Source organism: Cyprinus carpio, chromosome A13, assembly GCF_018340385.1.
Source record: "Cyprinus carpio isolate SPL01 chromosome A13, ASM1834038v1, whole genome shotgun sequence".
Lineage (NCBI taxonomy): Eukaryota > Metazoa > Chordata > Actinopteri > Cypriniformes > Cyprinidae > Cyprinus > Cyprinus carpio.
Genome location: NC_056584.1, coordinates 16,530,202 through 16,547,650, shown reverse-complemented (window position 1 = coordinate 16,547,650; position 17,449 = coordinate 16,530,202). Strand labels below are relative to the sequence as shown.

At 36.9% G+C, this 17,449-nt stretch overlaps 1 protein-coding gene across 9 annotated transcripts in view; it reads right to left on the bottom strand.

Annotated features, from left to right (window-relative positions):
* Window positions 1–430: 430 nt before the first annotated feature.
* The window catches only part of LOC109111058 (transforming acidic coiled-coil-containing protein 2-like), a 56,934-nt gene continuing 39,915 nt past the window's right edge, over window positions 431–17,449 (bottom strand). For 2 of the 9 annotated variants that reach the window (XM_042769005.1, XM_042769004.1), the window contains exon 7: window positions 16,612–16,996. In XM_042769005.1, coding sequence (XP_042624939.1) covers window positions 16,984–16,996 — 13 coding nt within the window. In that variant the 3' untranslated portion in view covers window positions 16,612–16,983. The other 7 variants (XM_042769008.1, XM_042769006.1, XM_042769012.1 and 4 more) reach the window with 7 other exon arrangements.

The following is a 17,449-nucleotide window of genomic DNA, read 5'->3' as shown; positions in this document are numbered from 1 at the left end:
CTTCTTATTCTTTTTCATCCTCTGTATATATATATATATATATATATATATATATATATATATATATATATATATATATATTTTTTTTTTTTTTTTTTTAATTTTACCATCTCATTTTTTTTTCTTCACTCACTCAGACAGTTTGGTTGTGTGCCAGCATGAAATTGGCACTAATATAGTCTGTCTGGCGTGATTTTAAGACCCATCTGCCAATTAACTAATGCATCTTTTTATGCACATACGTAGGATCATGTCAGCAAGATTCATTGTTTGTTCATTAACAACATTATTGCTTTCTTCAAATGCCCTAGTGGGAGGCTAAAAGCATCTTCTAATGAATAAATGTGAATGTGATTATTACATCAATCATCAAGCCTTTACATTTTGCATATTGTCTGTGTCTGTGGAATATGGGTCAGATAAACAGGAGTTGTATTGCCATCTTTTATTGCACTTTGTAAGCAAGTCCTGAATAGCTTCTTTTGTCTAAAACATCAGCTATAACAGGACTGAGACAAAACCATTCAGATTAAATTAGCTCAGAACCACTGACAGTGACAAGTGGGTTCATTTATATATCAAAATAAAATCCAAAAATAAAATCACACATCAGTGTTGCTAGAAGACAGTGAAACAAATGAACAACAAGTATTTACAAAGATACATAAGGAAGCTGATCAAACTAGCAGTATCAAAATCTGCAGTTTTGTTCCTTTACTATTTTCAAGTCATTTTCATATTTACAAAACCGGCAAAGGCCTACAACATGCATTTTTTTTCACGATCATGGATACCACTTTGTGACAACTGAATGATTAATTAATCCGTTTTATATTATATATATTCTCTCTGGTCATTTCTGTTTTCAAGTTAAGAAGAGGGTACCACAAGAATCAATTTAACAGTCGGCTCCATCAGTGGTTGTCATGGCAACAGCACTCATAACTTCAGACTCACTATAAATACTCTCTGCATGTGTATGTGTGTGTGTGTGTGTGTGTGTATGTGTGTGTGAGCTATACAGACATTCAAACAAAGTCTCTACTGATGGGGAGTACTTTCACAAGACCCTCAACATAGGAAAGGTGGTGTACATTAACACATTGAAATGAAGAGAAAATAATTACAGCCAGAAACTAGTGTGTCCTCACAGTCCTAGGGACTCCAAGTTTATGTGAAGACTTCAGTAGTGTGAATTCCTTTTGTTTGGTTAGTTCATTGTTCTGTCCATTAGAAAGAGGAAAAAACAATAACGAACACTTTAATCTTGTCCAGTTATTGTTCTTGTGTCCCTCTGTGGTATGGACAGAAATCTGTCAAACGGACAGCTAGCTCTTTCCCATCTTGGCAATCAGTTCATCACAAATTTTGGTCAGTTCCTCAATCTCTTTGTTCTGTAAACAGAATCCAAAAAAATCATGTTAACCTCTGAATGTTTTGTCTTACAGTATGATAAAAAATACAGTGAAATTGTGAAATATTATAGTTTTAAAAAATCTGATTTCTATACTAATCTATTTTTAACATGTTATTTATTCCTGTGATAGCTGAATTTTCAGCAGCCATTACTCCACTAATATTTTCAGTGTTGTACTGTGTAATATTTTTGTTGAAACCAGGATGCTTAAAGAACGTGTTTTTTTTTTCTTGACAAAAACATTCTTTTATAACATTTTAAATGACTGTCACTTTTTATAAAATTAATGTACTCAGCAATGATGCATTAAATGTATGTAATGTAACAGTAAAGTCAGTACTGAGTAAAAGCATTATTTTTTTTCTTATATACATTTAAAATGAAATGAAGATAGATAGATAGATAGATAGATAGACAGATAGATAGATAGATAGATAGATAGATATGAACAATAAAAAAAAAAAAAATAGACAGACAGACAGACAGACAGACCGAAAGATAGACAGACAGATAGATAGATAGATAGATAGATAGATAGATAGATAGATAGATAGATAGATAGATAGATAGATAGATAGATAGATAGATAGATAAAAAAATACTAAATGTTTAAACAACAACAAGATGTACTTTTAAGCTTGCAAGATCAGACTTTAACAGAACTTTGTGAATGTGAGCAAACCTTTTGTTCCAGCGTGCGCTCCAGTGAGTCCACCTTCATCTGTTCTTTCCTCAGACTTGCCTGATACGCTGCCTGCTCCTGTTTGGCTTTGCCTCTCACCTGAGCGATATCAGCATTCGCCCTGCGGGTGCCACATGATCAGAGTCATGCCATCATTTCATATTTCTAAGGACTCTCGTACAGTGTAAGTCAGACCCTTATAATTAGCCTAACAGTTGTTGTTCCAGGCAAAAGAAATCCTGTACAAAGCAAAGCATATTAATACCATATGCATGTGAAAGATCTGTACTTACTTATCCAGTTTCTCCTCAGCATGGATCTTCAAGGCCTGGTAGCGCTGCTCCTCCTTACGGACACGAGACAGGTACTCCTGTGCACATTTCTTCAGCACATCCTCATTCTAAAGGAAAAAAGAGGTATTGAAGTAAGTAAATGACTGCCAACAATGACCCCTTCTTCTTAAGCACAAGCTATTAGATAATGTTAACCAACAGCCTAATAATTATTGTTGTAAGCCTGCAGTCGTTTGGCTCCATTTTTGTATGTAACATCCACAATCAATAACAATCAATCCTGACCTTCATTTTTCTATCCATTTAGCTCAGAATTGCATCAAATTACAGAGCTGCAAATGTAAATTCACAATGATTTTAACCTTCATCAATCTCAGTTTAAAGCGACTTACCTTGCGGAAGCCTTCCAAAACATCTTTCATCTTTTCATAGCGACGGAACAAGTCAGCAAGAGATTTCTCCACAGAGTTGAGATCAGCTAAAGCCTGGTCTTTCTCCAGAATCAACTGCTGGATAGTGTGATGAGACAGAGTCTTCTCCCTCTGTTCACCCTCTGAGACATACACACAAAAACATAATCGCATTAAGTTCATTTTACACTAGAAATACAATACACAACACACAATATAATCAAATAGATTTGATTTGACAAATTTGCTTTTGGATGCGGCAGAGGTTGATTTTATGCTCCTCTGGGTGCTTCAGACATGAAATTATATTCTACACCACTATGTCTAAATCGTTGATAATGACAAATGAAAATGCAGTTTTCGACGCTGCATCTCTGTGATGCATGCAGACAACACACACACACACACACTCAAAGAAGGACAAACCACGGAGACATGGTGAGTGATGAGAAGACCTTTGAAAGACTTACTCAGCTCTTCCTAATTCGTTTTTAGGGAAATGTTATAAAAAAAGATTTATAGTTACAAATTTAATTAAATTGTAGCAAGTTTGCCGAATGAATCATTTTAATGAACTGGTTTAAAAAAAAAAACAGATTCACTGATTCAACTGAATCATCACTCAGTTGTGTGGAACTCTCTTCCCCACCTTTAAATAAAATACTATCAATCTATCATGTTTTCTAATCAATTATATAAGTTTAATTCTAGTTTTACTACTTTAGCTTAAACGTACACTATTAAATTGATCTATTAAATTGACAAAAGATTTCTATTTCTAATTAATTCTGTCGTTTTGAAAGCTGAAGATGTTTCAGAAAAGGTCTTCAAAAAGATGATAACCAGATGATACTAAAATGAGAGATACCGTAATCAGGTTATAGTAACAGAAAACTCTCCCTGTCTGTCACTCGGATCAGATGTGGTGGATGCAACACAAATAAAGAAAATAAAGAGTTACTGTTACTTACCAGGCATGCCTGAGTGATTTATCAAATATTTATGGGGGACGAAGGGAGCAAAACAGAAAAAAAAGGGACTGCATTAAGTCAAACCAGCAGTGTGGGACATGTGTGAGAGAAAAGCGTGTTCAGAATCATAGACGAATTTTGAAATTAATGAAAGTGTCCTAGAATAAAAATGAAGTAGGTGGTGAGAGCCAGAAAAGTGGCCAAGAAAATGAACCATGGAAAAAGAAATGATAAGCAAAGATACAAAATAAAGTGAAAATAAAATGACCGATACAGCTGGAAAGCAGAATATCAAGGATGGCATTTCATCATGAAGAATGTAAAAAGGGAATGAAAAAAAGGTTTTTCTTTGCACAAAGAGAAAAAATGTCATGGTTAAACCAGACACTCAATATCGCAATCTGAAAATGTAAGAACGCATACAGCCTACAGTATTTACAGTACATGGACGTAAATACTGGACAAGCAAAGAAATTAGATTCATCTGTCAGTGGTTGAGAAGAAACATGTTTGTGTTTTCTGAAGTTAAGTGGAATATACAGGGAGACATGAAGGTTTGTGCTTGCAACTGGCCGGTGTTTGGGTCCAGAGGCACGAAAGATTTGTCTGCAAATTAAATGAGAAAATAACAAAACCTTATTGCATATGTGTGTTGGTGCGGCGCGACTGGGTAAAGGTTGTGCCAGTTCATTTATAGCAGTGTAGCAGAAGAAAAGTGTAGATAAATAGAACCAAAAGTGCCTGACAGTGTTCACAAAACACAAATTAAAAATCCACAGGAGAAGATGAAATCGTATTTAGCCATCAAGACTCACCAATCATCTCTGCAATAGTCTTCTCATACTCCATAACTATCCTCCTGCAAAGAATAAGCAAAAATCAATTTAATATTCAAATAAGGTGCATAAACACTACACAATCTGATCAGATCTTTTTAAGCATACTGTTTTCCATTTAGCTTTAAATAAATAAAACAAGTTTATTAATGCATATATATCTGCAGTGTTAAAAAAAAAAGAATAATATAATAAGACTGATGTACGCTACCGTTGAAGAATTTAATAGTCTTATTGAGCAAGGAAGCATTAAATTGATCAAAAGCAACAGTAAAGACTTTTACATTGTTACAAAAAATAAAATAAAAAATAAATCCTGGAAAAAAATGCATCACGTTCTCCTCAAATACTGTTTTACTATATTTTTAATCAAATAAATGCAGCCTGTTGAACATAAGAGACTTTCAAAAACATTTAAACTTTTGAACGGCAGTGTAGAAACCTGATGTCCTAGTGTCAGGAAACTGGCATTTGTTATGTCATGTGTTTGACTACAAGACTTCAGCTGGCAGAAAGACTTGCTTGGAGAAAAGCAGGTTGCCGGCACAGTAAGCGGATGGATTAGCTATGTCTTCCTTAGCCTCTTAGGCCTTCCTTATCCTAAGCCCAATCAGGCTAATGAACTAAGCACCATTCTTATCCACACTAACAAGGCCTAGTCCAGCTGGCTGTAATCCTCAACCCTTCCTGATTACCTTGTTCACTTTGCTCCTTGAATATAAAAAAGGACAGCTTTAAAACATGTCCTGGTTCAATCAACTGCCTTCTAAATTAAACAATGCTACATTTTTTTTTTATTAAAAGTGCAGTGAGGTGACAAAATACTTCAAAAATGCTGAACATGAGCTATTTAATAAAAATATCACTGTGACCTGACCCTGTCCTAACCCTTAGTTAGGAGATTGTAAAACAGAAACTAATATAAAACATGTCAAAATGGCATTTACTGTAATTGTGTGAAAAGACAGTTTCATGTGTTTTCCAGATGGGTGAAGACAAAGCTAAATTATCTTTTGTCTATTCTCTCCCTTTCCCTGCCCCCAACTTTGGCACATCTGACATGCTAAGGCCCTCTTTAATTGGCTTTCTGTTTACGCTCAACTTCAAAAAAAAAAAAAAAAAAACATAGGAAAGAGATAAACAGATTGAGAGGTGGACTGAGGTTGATGCATGAAGCTGTAAGCAGAGCCTTGTATGGTATAATGCACAGGGATTTGTCAGGTGTGTCATATAAGCTAATGAACATATACTGTATAGTGAATGAACATTTCTGACCATTTTTTTAATTTAAAGTTTACACAGAAGACATGAAGTCATGAGAGTAGTGGGGAGAAATGGGGTCTGCAAATGATGCAAGCTTCACTCGTATAGCTCACAAGGGCACAGGAATCTCTGTCCTTTGAGAACACCCACCTCATCTCCTCCACCTCCCGTCTACTCTCTTCGTATTTTCTCTTCCACTCCATGGCTTCTTTCTCTTTTACAACAATCTGAAATAAGAGCATTACTTCACACATTTTACACTCTGGAAACTGATAAACCAGTGTTATTCTGGGCAAACGTTGCCATGTTTTACACTGTAAAAATCCTTAGTTGATATTCTTATTTGCATATTATGAGGTTAATAAACAGTGATCTGAGAAGTTCAGCAGATGATGAGCATGAAACCTTTTTCAAATAATCAGTGGAAATGCAACATCATAAATTGGCTGTGATGGTCTTAAAGTAGCTATGAAATGGAAGTAGTGACAGATTTTCTCGTGACGTACATATGAGTAAAACAGATTATCATCAAACATTAAAAAACATAGGGCATAGACTTGGTTCTATCCATCGGTTGTTGATTGGATTTTGAGATGTGGGCGTTGCACTCAATAATAAGTGTGAGCTTGCAGTCAGTCAGAAGAAAGCAAGGGATTTAAGCAGACCAAATCATTGGAGAAGTCTCTTGTTTCACTAGAAAATTAAAACTGAGTAATTTTATTGAAAATAATACTTCCTCATCACTCCAGTTAATCAACCCTCAGACGTCGAAACTAAACACAGCATGGGAAAGTTTCTATGACTGTCCAGAGCTTGTGAAAATGTAACAATGTGTACACTGAAGCAGTTTATGATTGGATGTTATTTTGGCACTGCAAATGGAAGGTTTCAGAATCCAGATTTAAAAGTGGCGTTAACCAGCTCTTTAAAATTTAATTACTTTACCCAGGGCTTTATCCACTTTATTAAGATTTATGTTATAAAATTTACAGATTTAACTCAAGGTAAACTTTCATAAAATGTAAAATGACGAGACTAAGACAGAATCTTTTTATTGTGGTGTGGCATCATGCAATGTGTGAGTATATACCTCATCTCGGGCGATGGCAAGAGAGTGGTCCATGTCACATGGCAGATGAGGGCTTTCCCCTTCAATGTATCCTGATAGTGAATAGAGGGAGCTCTTCGAAACCCCGCTGTCCCCCGGTGAGGCCATTTCTCTCTGCTGCAGGGAGAGAGTTGTGAAATCATTTAAAACCTGTGAGTTTATTTCTGTAAAACAATATTTACATCACATATCTTGGAGGGAGGCAGCACATCATCTACAGGTTCTACTCAGCAAAGCCATAATGCCATGGAGAGCAGGCTCTTAATTTGGGTTCAAAAGCCTCCAGCAGTTTGCGACTGGCCCGCTGCATACAGCTGGAATGTTATGATTGACAATCCTCAATGTGAGATGGGTGTGAAAGCTGTTTGTCATGAAAGGTTTGCGGCTGTGACCTGATCAGAGAAGGAATGCTGTGTCAGATGAGGACTACAGAAGTACAGGTTGATCCTTATGTTAGTTTTCAGAGACCAGATAATGCGCAAAGTTGGTGATCTTATATTTTCATTTAAAAGACGATGATCCATTTTGCATGGAAAAAAAGACAATATGCTAAAATATCCTTAAAGTAAGAATAAAATGGGTAGTTAATGCAACCAGCTACAACAAAGACAAAAGACTGTAAAATAAGAGTATAAGTAACCTATGTATTTGCATATGTCCTACAGAAAAGACAGACATGTTTTGTGAATATCCGCTTCAAAGGCACAAACAAAACCACAAATGTTACTTAAATTAAATGTACTGTAATTTAATAATTTACGTCTGAATCTTAAAACTGATTTTTTTTTTTTAAATAAATATATATATAAAATGTACCATTTTCAGGGTTTGTATTGTTTCCAGAAGGCCTCTTTATAGCCAGTGATGGGGTATAATTACTGAATAATCATCATGTTTGGACCTTAAACCCACTTGCTGTTTGGAGCTGATTAATTCTTCCTAACAGAGCTGGATTAGGAGATTAATTGAGTTTGACTCTTACACAAGGTAGGGGGTCATGAGTTAGGGTACAAATACAGAATGCCCACCACATGTTTGGTCTGCAAGGAGAATTTATGACTAATACCATTTACTGCATTATTGGGCTGCACTCAGATCATGGAGGGGGCATATAGTCATATACAAACAGAACTAAAACCTGATAAAAAAAATGTTGAAATGATGCTTTATCAAATTTAGAGTTTAGTGTTGATCTCAGATCTTCTAAGACTACATACTATACATTAGACAAGGCTGAGTCTTGAATTATAATCTCAATAGTCTCAGACCAGAGCGCAGCCGATTTTCAACCTAATTAAAGTCAAATTTCAGTTTTGTGAGTTTGCTATTTTTCTTTGCAGTATAATAAGAATTAATAAACTGGACAGGTCTTGGTATTAAATCTTAAAAAATGAATATTGACAAGACAGTGTTCAGTACAGCATGGGGTTGTGGTGTATTCCTGTTATTTTCAGAGCAGCTGTGCATGTATTTCCATGAATGATAAATTCCTGCTAATGAAAAGTTAAAATAAAGAACACATTATGGAGAATGTGCTGAAGCAGCATGTGAAATGTGTCTGTGAGACTATTTCAGGAAGAGCATTATCTAATAATGTATGTTAAAATATTTAATATTTTAAGAAGACCATCAATTCAGGTTAGCCATCAGTGAACCTCATTACTCCAGACATATAATACAGTGTCACTATTTTTATATATGAAAGCACTCCATAATCCTAAAATGTATCAGTACTATTCCAGAAATACTTTTCATACATTAAAAATCAACTCTATTTTGGCAATGAAGTCTAGAGGTTATTCAGGGGCAGAAACAATACCTGTGGAATACGGGACGTCCTGTGAGAGAGTTTGCTATCTGTCTTTGTGACAGAGTAAGACAAAACATAACTAATACTCAAAAAAAATTAAAAAAATAAATAAATAAAACGGATAGATATGTAGATAGTCAAATTAAATGTGTTTGAAAAATAGAATGAATGTTTTTAATATATCTATGACTGTCCTTTAAAGAGCTTAGATTCTAATTTGAGGTTATAATTTGTTGCTCCTTGTTAAAAAAAAATGGAAAGGGCAGGAGCAGCAGACTCATGACATCTTGGTTTGTACACCATTCAAAAGTTTGGTCAAAAAATGTTTAAAAAAAATCTTATGCTCAACAAGGCTAAATTTATTTGATTAAAAAAAAAACAGTAAAACAGTATTTCTGTGAAATAATTTTACAATTTCAAATTACTTTTTATATATATTTTAAAATGTAATGTATTACTGTGATGGCAAAAGTGAATTTTCAGTCTTCAGCGTCACTTAATCATTTCTATACGCTGATCTGATGCACAAGCAACGTTTCTTATTATTAATGTTGAAAACAGTTCTGTTGCTTAAAAACCATGATACAGTATTTTTTCAAGATTCTTTAATGAATAGAAAAAAAAATGCATTTATTTGAAACAAAATTTCTGTAACAATGTGAAATTCTTACTGCCACTTTTAATCAATTTAATGCATTCTTGCTGAAAAACGTACTTTCATTTTACTGAACCCAAACTTTTGAAGCTAGTGTGTATACAGTATATATATATATATATATATATATATATATATATATATATATATATATATATATATATATTATATATATTTGTGTATCTTGTTTTAAGAATGTTTTGATGTTTCAAATAGAAATTTTTTATTATTTTTTTTCTTTCCTTTTTTTCAGTGAACAGAAAGTATAAGAGAAGGATGAGATGTTTCTTGTCTGTAGACCTAGTTTTCTGACTAATGGTGGTTTAGTCTAATAAAGGTGGTACAGGGACAGTGGGATTAGAATATATAGACTAGACCTAGTTAGACTTCAAAGGGGATATTTTCTGTCCTTCTTACTTTAGCCATGCGAGAACCGTTGAGATTCAATCTGGGTTGGCTTCTTGAGGCGATACTGTGAAGTGTGCAAGACAACATCATGAAAATGGAGCAGCAAGAATATGAGGCATGTTAGAGGGGTTGTAGTATGTGTGCATGTTTGTGTATGCGAGATTAGTTTATTCTGTTTCCTGTACAAATGCTGAGACAGAGGTGACGGTCACTCATCCAACATGACTCAAAGCAGATCTGAGCTAAGCTTCATGTGAAGCCACAACAGCGGCCTCAACCCAGGCATACAGATGGTCTGTATGCACACTGCCTTCCAATGAGTTAGTGTAAATTAGTAACAAATCGAAACCAGGAACTAGCATGAATGTGACGAGGAATTCATCTATAAACATTCTGCTTAGGAAAAGCATATAAATTATGAAATCTGCAAACCATTCATGTTTGATGCAATAATATAGAGTCTATATACAGCGTAAGTTTCCAAGTCACATTGACCTTTGTTTCTATGGATCTCCTGTCCAAGCGAACATGCAGGATTGTCACAAAGCCCTGGGAGAAACACACCTCTTTTGCTCAAGAGGTTGTTGGATTGGGAAAAAGGAGTACCAATCGGGAGACAGGAGCCGGGTTAAAGAATCAGGGGTGAGATGTCACGTCCACAGTATGGTCTGGTAGTTTATGGCTAGGTATTCACACTCATACCCAAGGGTGCAGTCAGGGGGCTTGATTCAAAAGGGGGTATCACACACACACACACACACACTTGTGCTTGCATATGCACACACACTCACACACACGGTTGTGGGCTGGCTCAGCGCAGTACCTGAGGGGACACAGTGGATAAAGTGGGGCTCTGAGAGATGTTTTTGGCTACCTGTAGAGCCTCTATCCTCAGGGCTGCGAGCACCAGCTCCTCCTGGGCCACAAGGGAGGGTTGAGGGGAGGAAAGGGGGAGTGACCCATGACGTGGGGATGGGGTAAGGAGGAAAAGAGGGGTTAGTGTTGTACCAGCCTAGCAAAAATACTAAACCTGAGGGGGGAAAAACGTACATATACTGTACACACACAGACAAGACACTCATACACATTTTACTATGAATGTTGTGTATGTGGTGAGCTCTATCGATCCTTTCTAGAAATTTTATTACTAGTATGTTAATTTTAAAGCAATAAATAAGCCAAACTGCAAAAATCTGTCTTTCAGAATCTTTTGATCAATTTAATGTATCATTGCTGAATAAAAGTATTCATTTATTTTTTAAAAATCATACTGACCCCAAACTTTTGAATAGTAGTGTAATTTTTGTGTCATTTTGGAGCTTGAGGATGAATAAATATGGCAGAATTTTCATTTTTGGTTAGACTATCCCTTTAACATCTCCTGACCCCAGCTCTAGGGGTCAAACAAAAAATGAGAGACAAAACAAAGCAGACAAAGTTAATGAAAAACTGGAGGGACAAACAAACACAGAGTGAAGACAAGCACTCTCTCTCTCTCTCTCTCTCTCTCTCTCTCACACACACACACACACACACACACACACACACAGCTGGAAAGGTCCAGGGAAGAAGAGATAGTTGGCTGGTAGGCTTCTCTCTACACACCTGCAGTTTTTGAGCGAAGGCAGTGGGGTTGGTCTCTGCCAGATCAGGCTCCAGGTAGCTGAGGGGGGCAGGTGAATCAGACAGCCTGTCTAAGAGGGGCAGATCTGAGGGATCCATGGGGCCCTGGATTGGGGACTGTGTTGGGACCGAGAGCAGAAGAGGGACAAGAGGAGTAGGAGGGGTCTTGGTGTCAGTGAGGCAGGGCAAGCTCCTATTTAGTCTAGTTCATCATAACATTTCTATGATGGGTTTACAAAGCTTATGAATAAACAGTCTGTGGTACTGATTCTGGTGGGGAGACCCTGAGTAAGCTGCATGCCTAGCAAAATAATTGTCTTAAAATACAGCATACATTTTTGAAATACCATGGGAGTGAGTAAATAATGACAGAATTTATTCATTTCTTTATGATGCACTGTCCCTTCAAGATTGAAAACAAAAATGTGTAGCATTAGATAAGCTGTGCTTATTAGTAACAAAATTAAAACAACATTTGTGGTGGTTTTCTTGTATTTTGACTATATGGGCTCCACATTATCTGAGCTATTGAAATAAACACACTCTTAAAGGTGCTGATTCAATCTTTCAGTGTTTTACTGGTTTAAACTTACAGCTCCATCTCTATCGTTGCTCTGCGTTCGACTCTGAGACTGGCTGTCCCTCTTTCTGCTCTTCTCTGAGGCCATGGAGTCACGAGCACCTCGTGGTGGCAGCACAGGTGATTTTCCCTTTGAGATCTGAGCCTCCATCTCCTCAAAGCTCCTGTGAAGCATCAGACCAACACAATTAAACACATGGAATACACTGCCAAAGTACAGTAAAAACATTTTAAAGACCCCATGGGAATCAAGTTGATACTTTAAAAGTATTAGTAACTTCAAGAAACATTTTTTAATTAGTAACAGAAGTGTACCGACCCAGTGACAGTTTTGTACCTTTTTTCTGAGAGAGTGGTGTACTCATAAAAGTTAACAAAATCCACCTTAACAAATATTTTCCTTTGGTTTTACGGTTTGTTTACTTTTGTTAATATAATGGTGCAGTAATGTCGTCTAGCAGCAGATGCTAACTGACAGACAGACTTCATGTTTGAATAGAAAATTCAAGACTTCTACTAATCTTATTAAGTCATTTATGTATGTGTGTTTGGGTTACCCAGTGCAGGGAGAATTGGCCTCTGAATTTTGCATGTTGGAAGTCTTTGTTGGACTGTCTGTCATAGAGTCCAGCTTCAGATAAAGTGATGGTTTCTTCACCGAGAGAGGCTGTAAAAAACATACATGTAGTCACATAAATACAAAGTTTTAATTTAATATTAGTTTAGTGTTTGTCACGCACACTTGCTTTTGTTTTTTAGAAAAAAAAAAGTTTAGTGTGTCTATGATTCAGGTAGATACTCACAGGTGTGGAGGAACCAATCTTTTCCATGTATTCAATCTCATAGTCTGTAACTGCGGAAAAGACATCAGAGAAAATGAGAGAAGATATAACAGGTTAAATGTTTTATAAAGGTTACTTTAGGAAAAATAAGTTCTTTTTATGTTGATCATCAGTTCAGATTGACAGAACCAATATGAGAGTGGCACTATAATTCATCTGCCTTTGTACTACTGACCCAGTTAGTTTCAGGCAGAAACTGCCCTCGGGCGCAAATGGTTCCCTGCAGGTCAAAGGCTAATAAAACGGGTCAGCTTTAGGTCATTTGGGGTTGTATCACGTGGGATTATCTGATGGGTGAATCTCACAAAAACATTTTACCCCAAATTCAACAGAAAATAAATGTTTTTTAATATTAGGACTCTTATTTTGCATTTTGACAGTCCTCTTCTTACTCTTCCAAGCGATCTATGTAAAGTAATGCATGACTCATGTTTAGAGATGATGTAGTAACATAATTAAATACTCCTCCACTCTCTCACCATCACTCTGTGTGGGTAAACTGTTCTCGTTGACAAAAGTTGTAAAGTCAGTTGGCTGTGGAAAGTCTTGGGGGTCAGAGGTCAGCTCCACTTCTATGTCATGTCTAGTCCATTTCTGATTGGTGGAGGAAGCCAGTTTCTCCTCATCTGTGGCGTGATCTTGTGAAAGCTCGGGACTGGCATCAGGTGAGTGCTCCTGCAGGTGATTATGTGTGTGTGAAGTGGAGGGAGAGAGTGGGGAACACACAGGACAACACTGTTATGATATGAGGTGACAGCAAAGGGGAGAAACAGATCATCTTCAGAATGAACATCTGCAGTGACTGTGTGAGTGTACAGTAGGTGAATGTATGCTCATGTCTAAACTTACTTGAGCAGACGGCTCAGTAATCGGAGTCCTCTTTGGTGATTTCTTCACTCTAAAAGTATTACTGTTAAAGAAAACAAGACAGAAATTTGTGCTATCAATCTAGAAAAAAAGACAACATGAAAGCATATAAATATTTTTTTAAAAACCCAACTGTGTGCACACCAACCACCACATTTATTATACACAGCAGTTTTTTGACACATACCATACAGATAATTTTCTAATGAATCAAAGTTTTAGTTAAATAATACATACCTGTTGTGTTTTTCTGATAAAGGTTTTAAAAAAACCTTTTGACAATGCAAATATATTGTAATTCTTACAGTAAATGATGGTGCGTATTATAAAGGATTAAATCTCATTAGTTAAGATCTTACAAACACACAATATAATGGATTATTCAAGGTTTACATCATGATTGATTCTTCTATTAGTGGGATATATCAATGTTATGTTTTCAGTTTGTAGTTTTCTTGTGTAAATGTGTTTTTTATAGTAAACATACATTTTTGCTAATGCAGTCAATATGAATGGAATCATGGCAGGAAATTAATACCAACAGCTACTGGAGATGAATTGGAAAAATGTCTTGCAAAAGTACAGCGATTGATATATCTGCCCTGACCCACTTAGTATTAATCCCCGTAGTCCCTGTTGAATTGCTCAGTGACCCAAGAAAGAGACAGATGCTTCACATTTCAAATATTATTCTGTTGCTGTTTTTGGCACATTTCATAATGCAAGTCTGATGTAAATATTTCAGGAGTATTGCTTCACTCCTCAAGTCAAATCTAAAAAGACATAAGAAATAAAATAAGGTGGAAACCCTGAATTGTGTGAGAACTGTTGAGGAAAGTCTGCAGCTGAGCAAAATATGTTAGATTAATTAATCTTAAACATGGGCAAATGATCCAATAAACTCCCAGTTTGAAAGTAATATTACTTAAAACTGCTCCCAAACAGCTGTATTAATGAATCAGGGTGTGCAGGGGGACATAGACAAGGAAAATAATGTCTTGCTCACAGGCATAATAAAGATTCCCTTGTCAACATTCCAGGTCTGCTTTCTTGTAATAAAACCTGCAACGTTTATTATCCACTAGGCCATCCTAAGGAGGCAAGATCTCTGAAATGAGTCTCCTAAAAATGTTTGGATTAGGAATTCATTCAGAGATTTTAGAGATGAAATGTCTTATCTTTACGTCTGATTCATAGGAAAAAGGGTAGTCAACAAAGCTCAACTTGGATCACATGCACATTGTAACCCAATCATATAATGTTTTCTAGTATAAAGTTTGTACCCCCGTGCACATTTGCATGCCTGAATTGTCCTCTGTTCCTGGAATCAACTGTACTTATTTGAGGGTCCACTAGATGGCAACACATGCTCATTGGAGAATATCAAACATGGAGCCGAGGAAGATAGAGGTGACTAAAATGATGTGATGTGAAATCAGTCATAATATGCATTAAATTGAATGATAACACAACTGACATAAGCTCATGAGTTAAAACATGTTAAAGTGACATTTTGTGTAAAGCTATGTGATTGCGTATGCTGATTTTTCCACCATCTCTCTACTTACAAGACAAAACACAGAGAAGAGACATTGCTGGACTTCCTGTGATACGTGAGCTCAACAGACATGTTACAGAGGCTGACAAACAAGTACTAACACCCACTCACATACACACATGTATCTGACAATTTAGAAATATACACAAGAAAATTTACAAGAATTACACACAGTGCACTAAAATGGATGACTGACACGATGATGTAGTTTGAAATGAAAATAGCTTCATAATAAGCACAGACTTACGATTTGAGAGGCTTCTTCTTGTTTTTGGCAGGTTTGTTCTGGTTGTGGTCCTCCAACTCACCAATGTTATCATTGTCATTCTCGTTGTCATTATTGGACTTGTCAAAAGAGGCAGCTTTCGGAGGCACGTTTCCCATCTTGTTGGATGATTTGAAGGGATCGATGGAGTCATCAGAGGAGTCAGGATCAAAGCTGTAAGATCCTCTAGACAGGCCAGGAGAGTTGGGGATACCAGTGCTTGAAGAAAATGGATTAAAGTTAGGGTCATCCCACTTGCTGGGATCAAAGTTATATAACCCCTTGGGGATTGGGATATCATCAATGTCATTTGTAAGTGCAGGGACAGGTGCATTGTCTAGCTGCTCTGTCTGGGGTGGAGGGGCCTTCTTAATCCCCAGTTTGGGCTTTCGGATGGGCATCTTGGCCCCTGGTTTCTTGCCTAGGATTTTAGGAGGAGGAGTATTGCGTGACGCCTCTCCACTGTCCTCTGAATAGTCAAACTCCAGTCTGACTGGTTGGCGCTTGGTGATTGGCTGTTCCTCAATGTTAATGGATTGTTCTTTAGCAGGGGAAGAGGCACAAGGCTCCTCTACAACAACAGGGGTGTCTGAAACTGATGTAAAGTCGGCTTTCCTGCCCAAGACCGGCGAGTTGGCGACTTTACTGCCTCCTGTATGGAATGGGTCAATATTCTCAAAGTTGTCTGGATCCCATTTGTAGGAGGCAATGGGAGGGATAGGAGACTCCTCGTCAGGGACAACTGGAGCCTCAGGTACAGGATCAGGAAGCTCCGGTTGGAGTTGACTTGATGTTGAGCTGGTAGTGATCTCCTCAGCCAAAGGTGGAGGACTCTCAGCTTGAGTCTTTATCCTGTTCCTCCGCAGGGTACCAGCAGGACTAGGACTAGGGCTGGGAGAGGAACTAGGCCTCTCTTGAGTTTTCAAGGGGCTTTCAGGATGGGGTTTTCCTCTCTTTTTCTCTTCTGGTGTGCTGCTAGAGGAAACTGTTTTGGGAGAGGAATGCTCTGGGTTTGAGTTCTGCCGGGAAAGAGGTTTCTTCTTTAGGGAACCTGGACGGGGCTTCTTCACTTTACGAAGGGTTCCCGGAGCACTTTCTGTTCCTGTGCTGAAGGACTCTGCTTTTGGGTGAATGAGTTTTTCGGAGGTTCCTCCTGAGGGTTTGTCTCCTGGGCTCTCTAACTCACCAGACTGTAGGCTTAGAGAGTGGGTAAGAGGCGCTCTGCTTGATGGTCCAGACCCAAAATTTGATTCTGGGACGGGGTCATCAGCAATTACGTAATCTAGGTTGTAGGTGCCACTAGCAGCTATTGGTTTGTCCTCATCAAAGACTCTGGATTGAGTGCGGCTTAGAGGTTGAAGCTGTTTCGGCTCTTGAGCTTCACTGGCAGAGATATCAGCAGTGGAAGCTATAAAGACAGAGAATGACACGTTACTATGCATGTTACTATACATTTTGAAAACAGATCATGCTTTCAAGATCACAGAATAGTACTCACTGATGCATTGTTTTTTTTTTTTTTTTTTTTTTTTTTTAAACAACTTAAGAATTTAAGAAGTATAAAGCATTGTTTGAGTATTGTTTGTTAGTTTTGATTTATAGACCTTTCGTGGAAAAAAAAATAATTCAGTAGCAATACACTGTATATCAACTAGAGGGAGTGCAAGTGCAGTGTTTGATAACAAAGATTACTGTACAGTTCTCCTGTCAGAGAATAATGGAAGTAAAAAGGCAGCCTTTTCTTTATTTTTATTTTTTTTAAGACCAAGAAATAATAATAATAATAAAAAAAATGGAAATACTGATTAAAAGTATATGAAAAGTCATGAAAACAGATATATTTAATAAAGAATTTAATTAG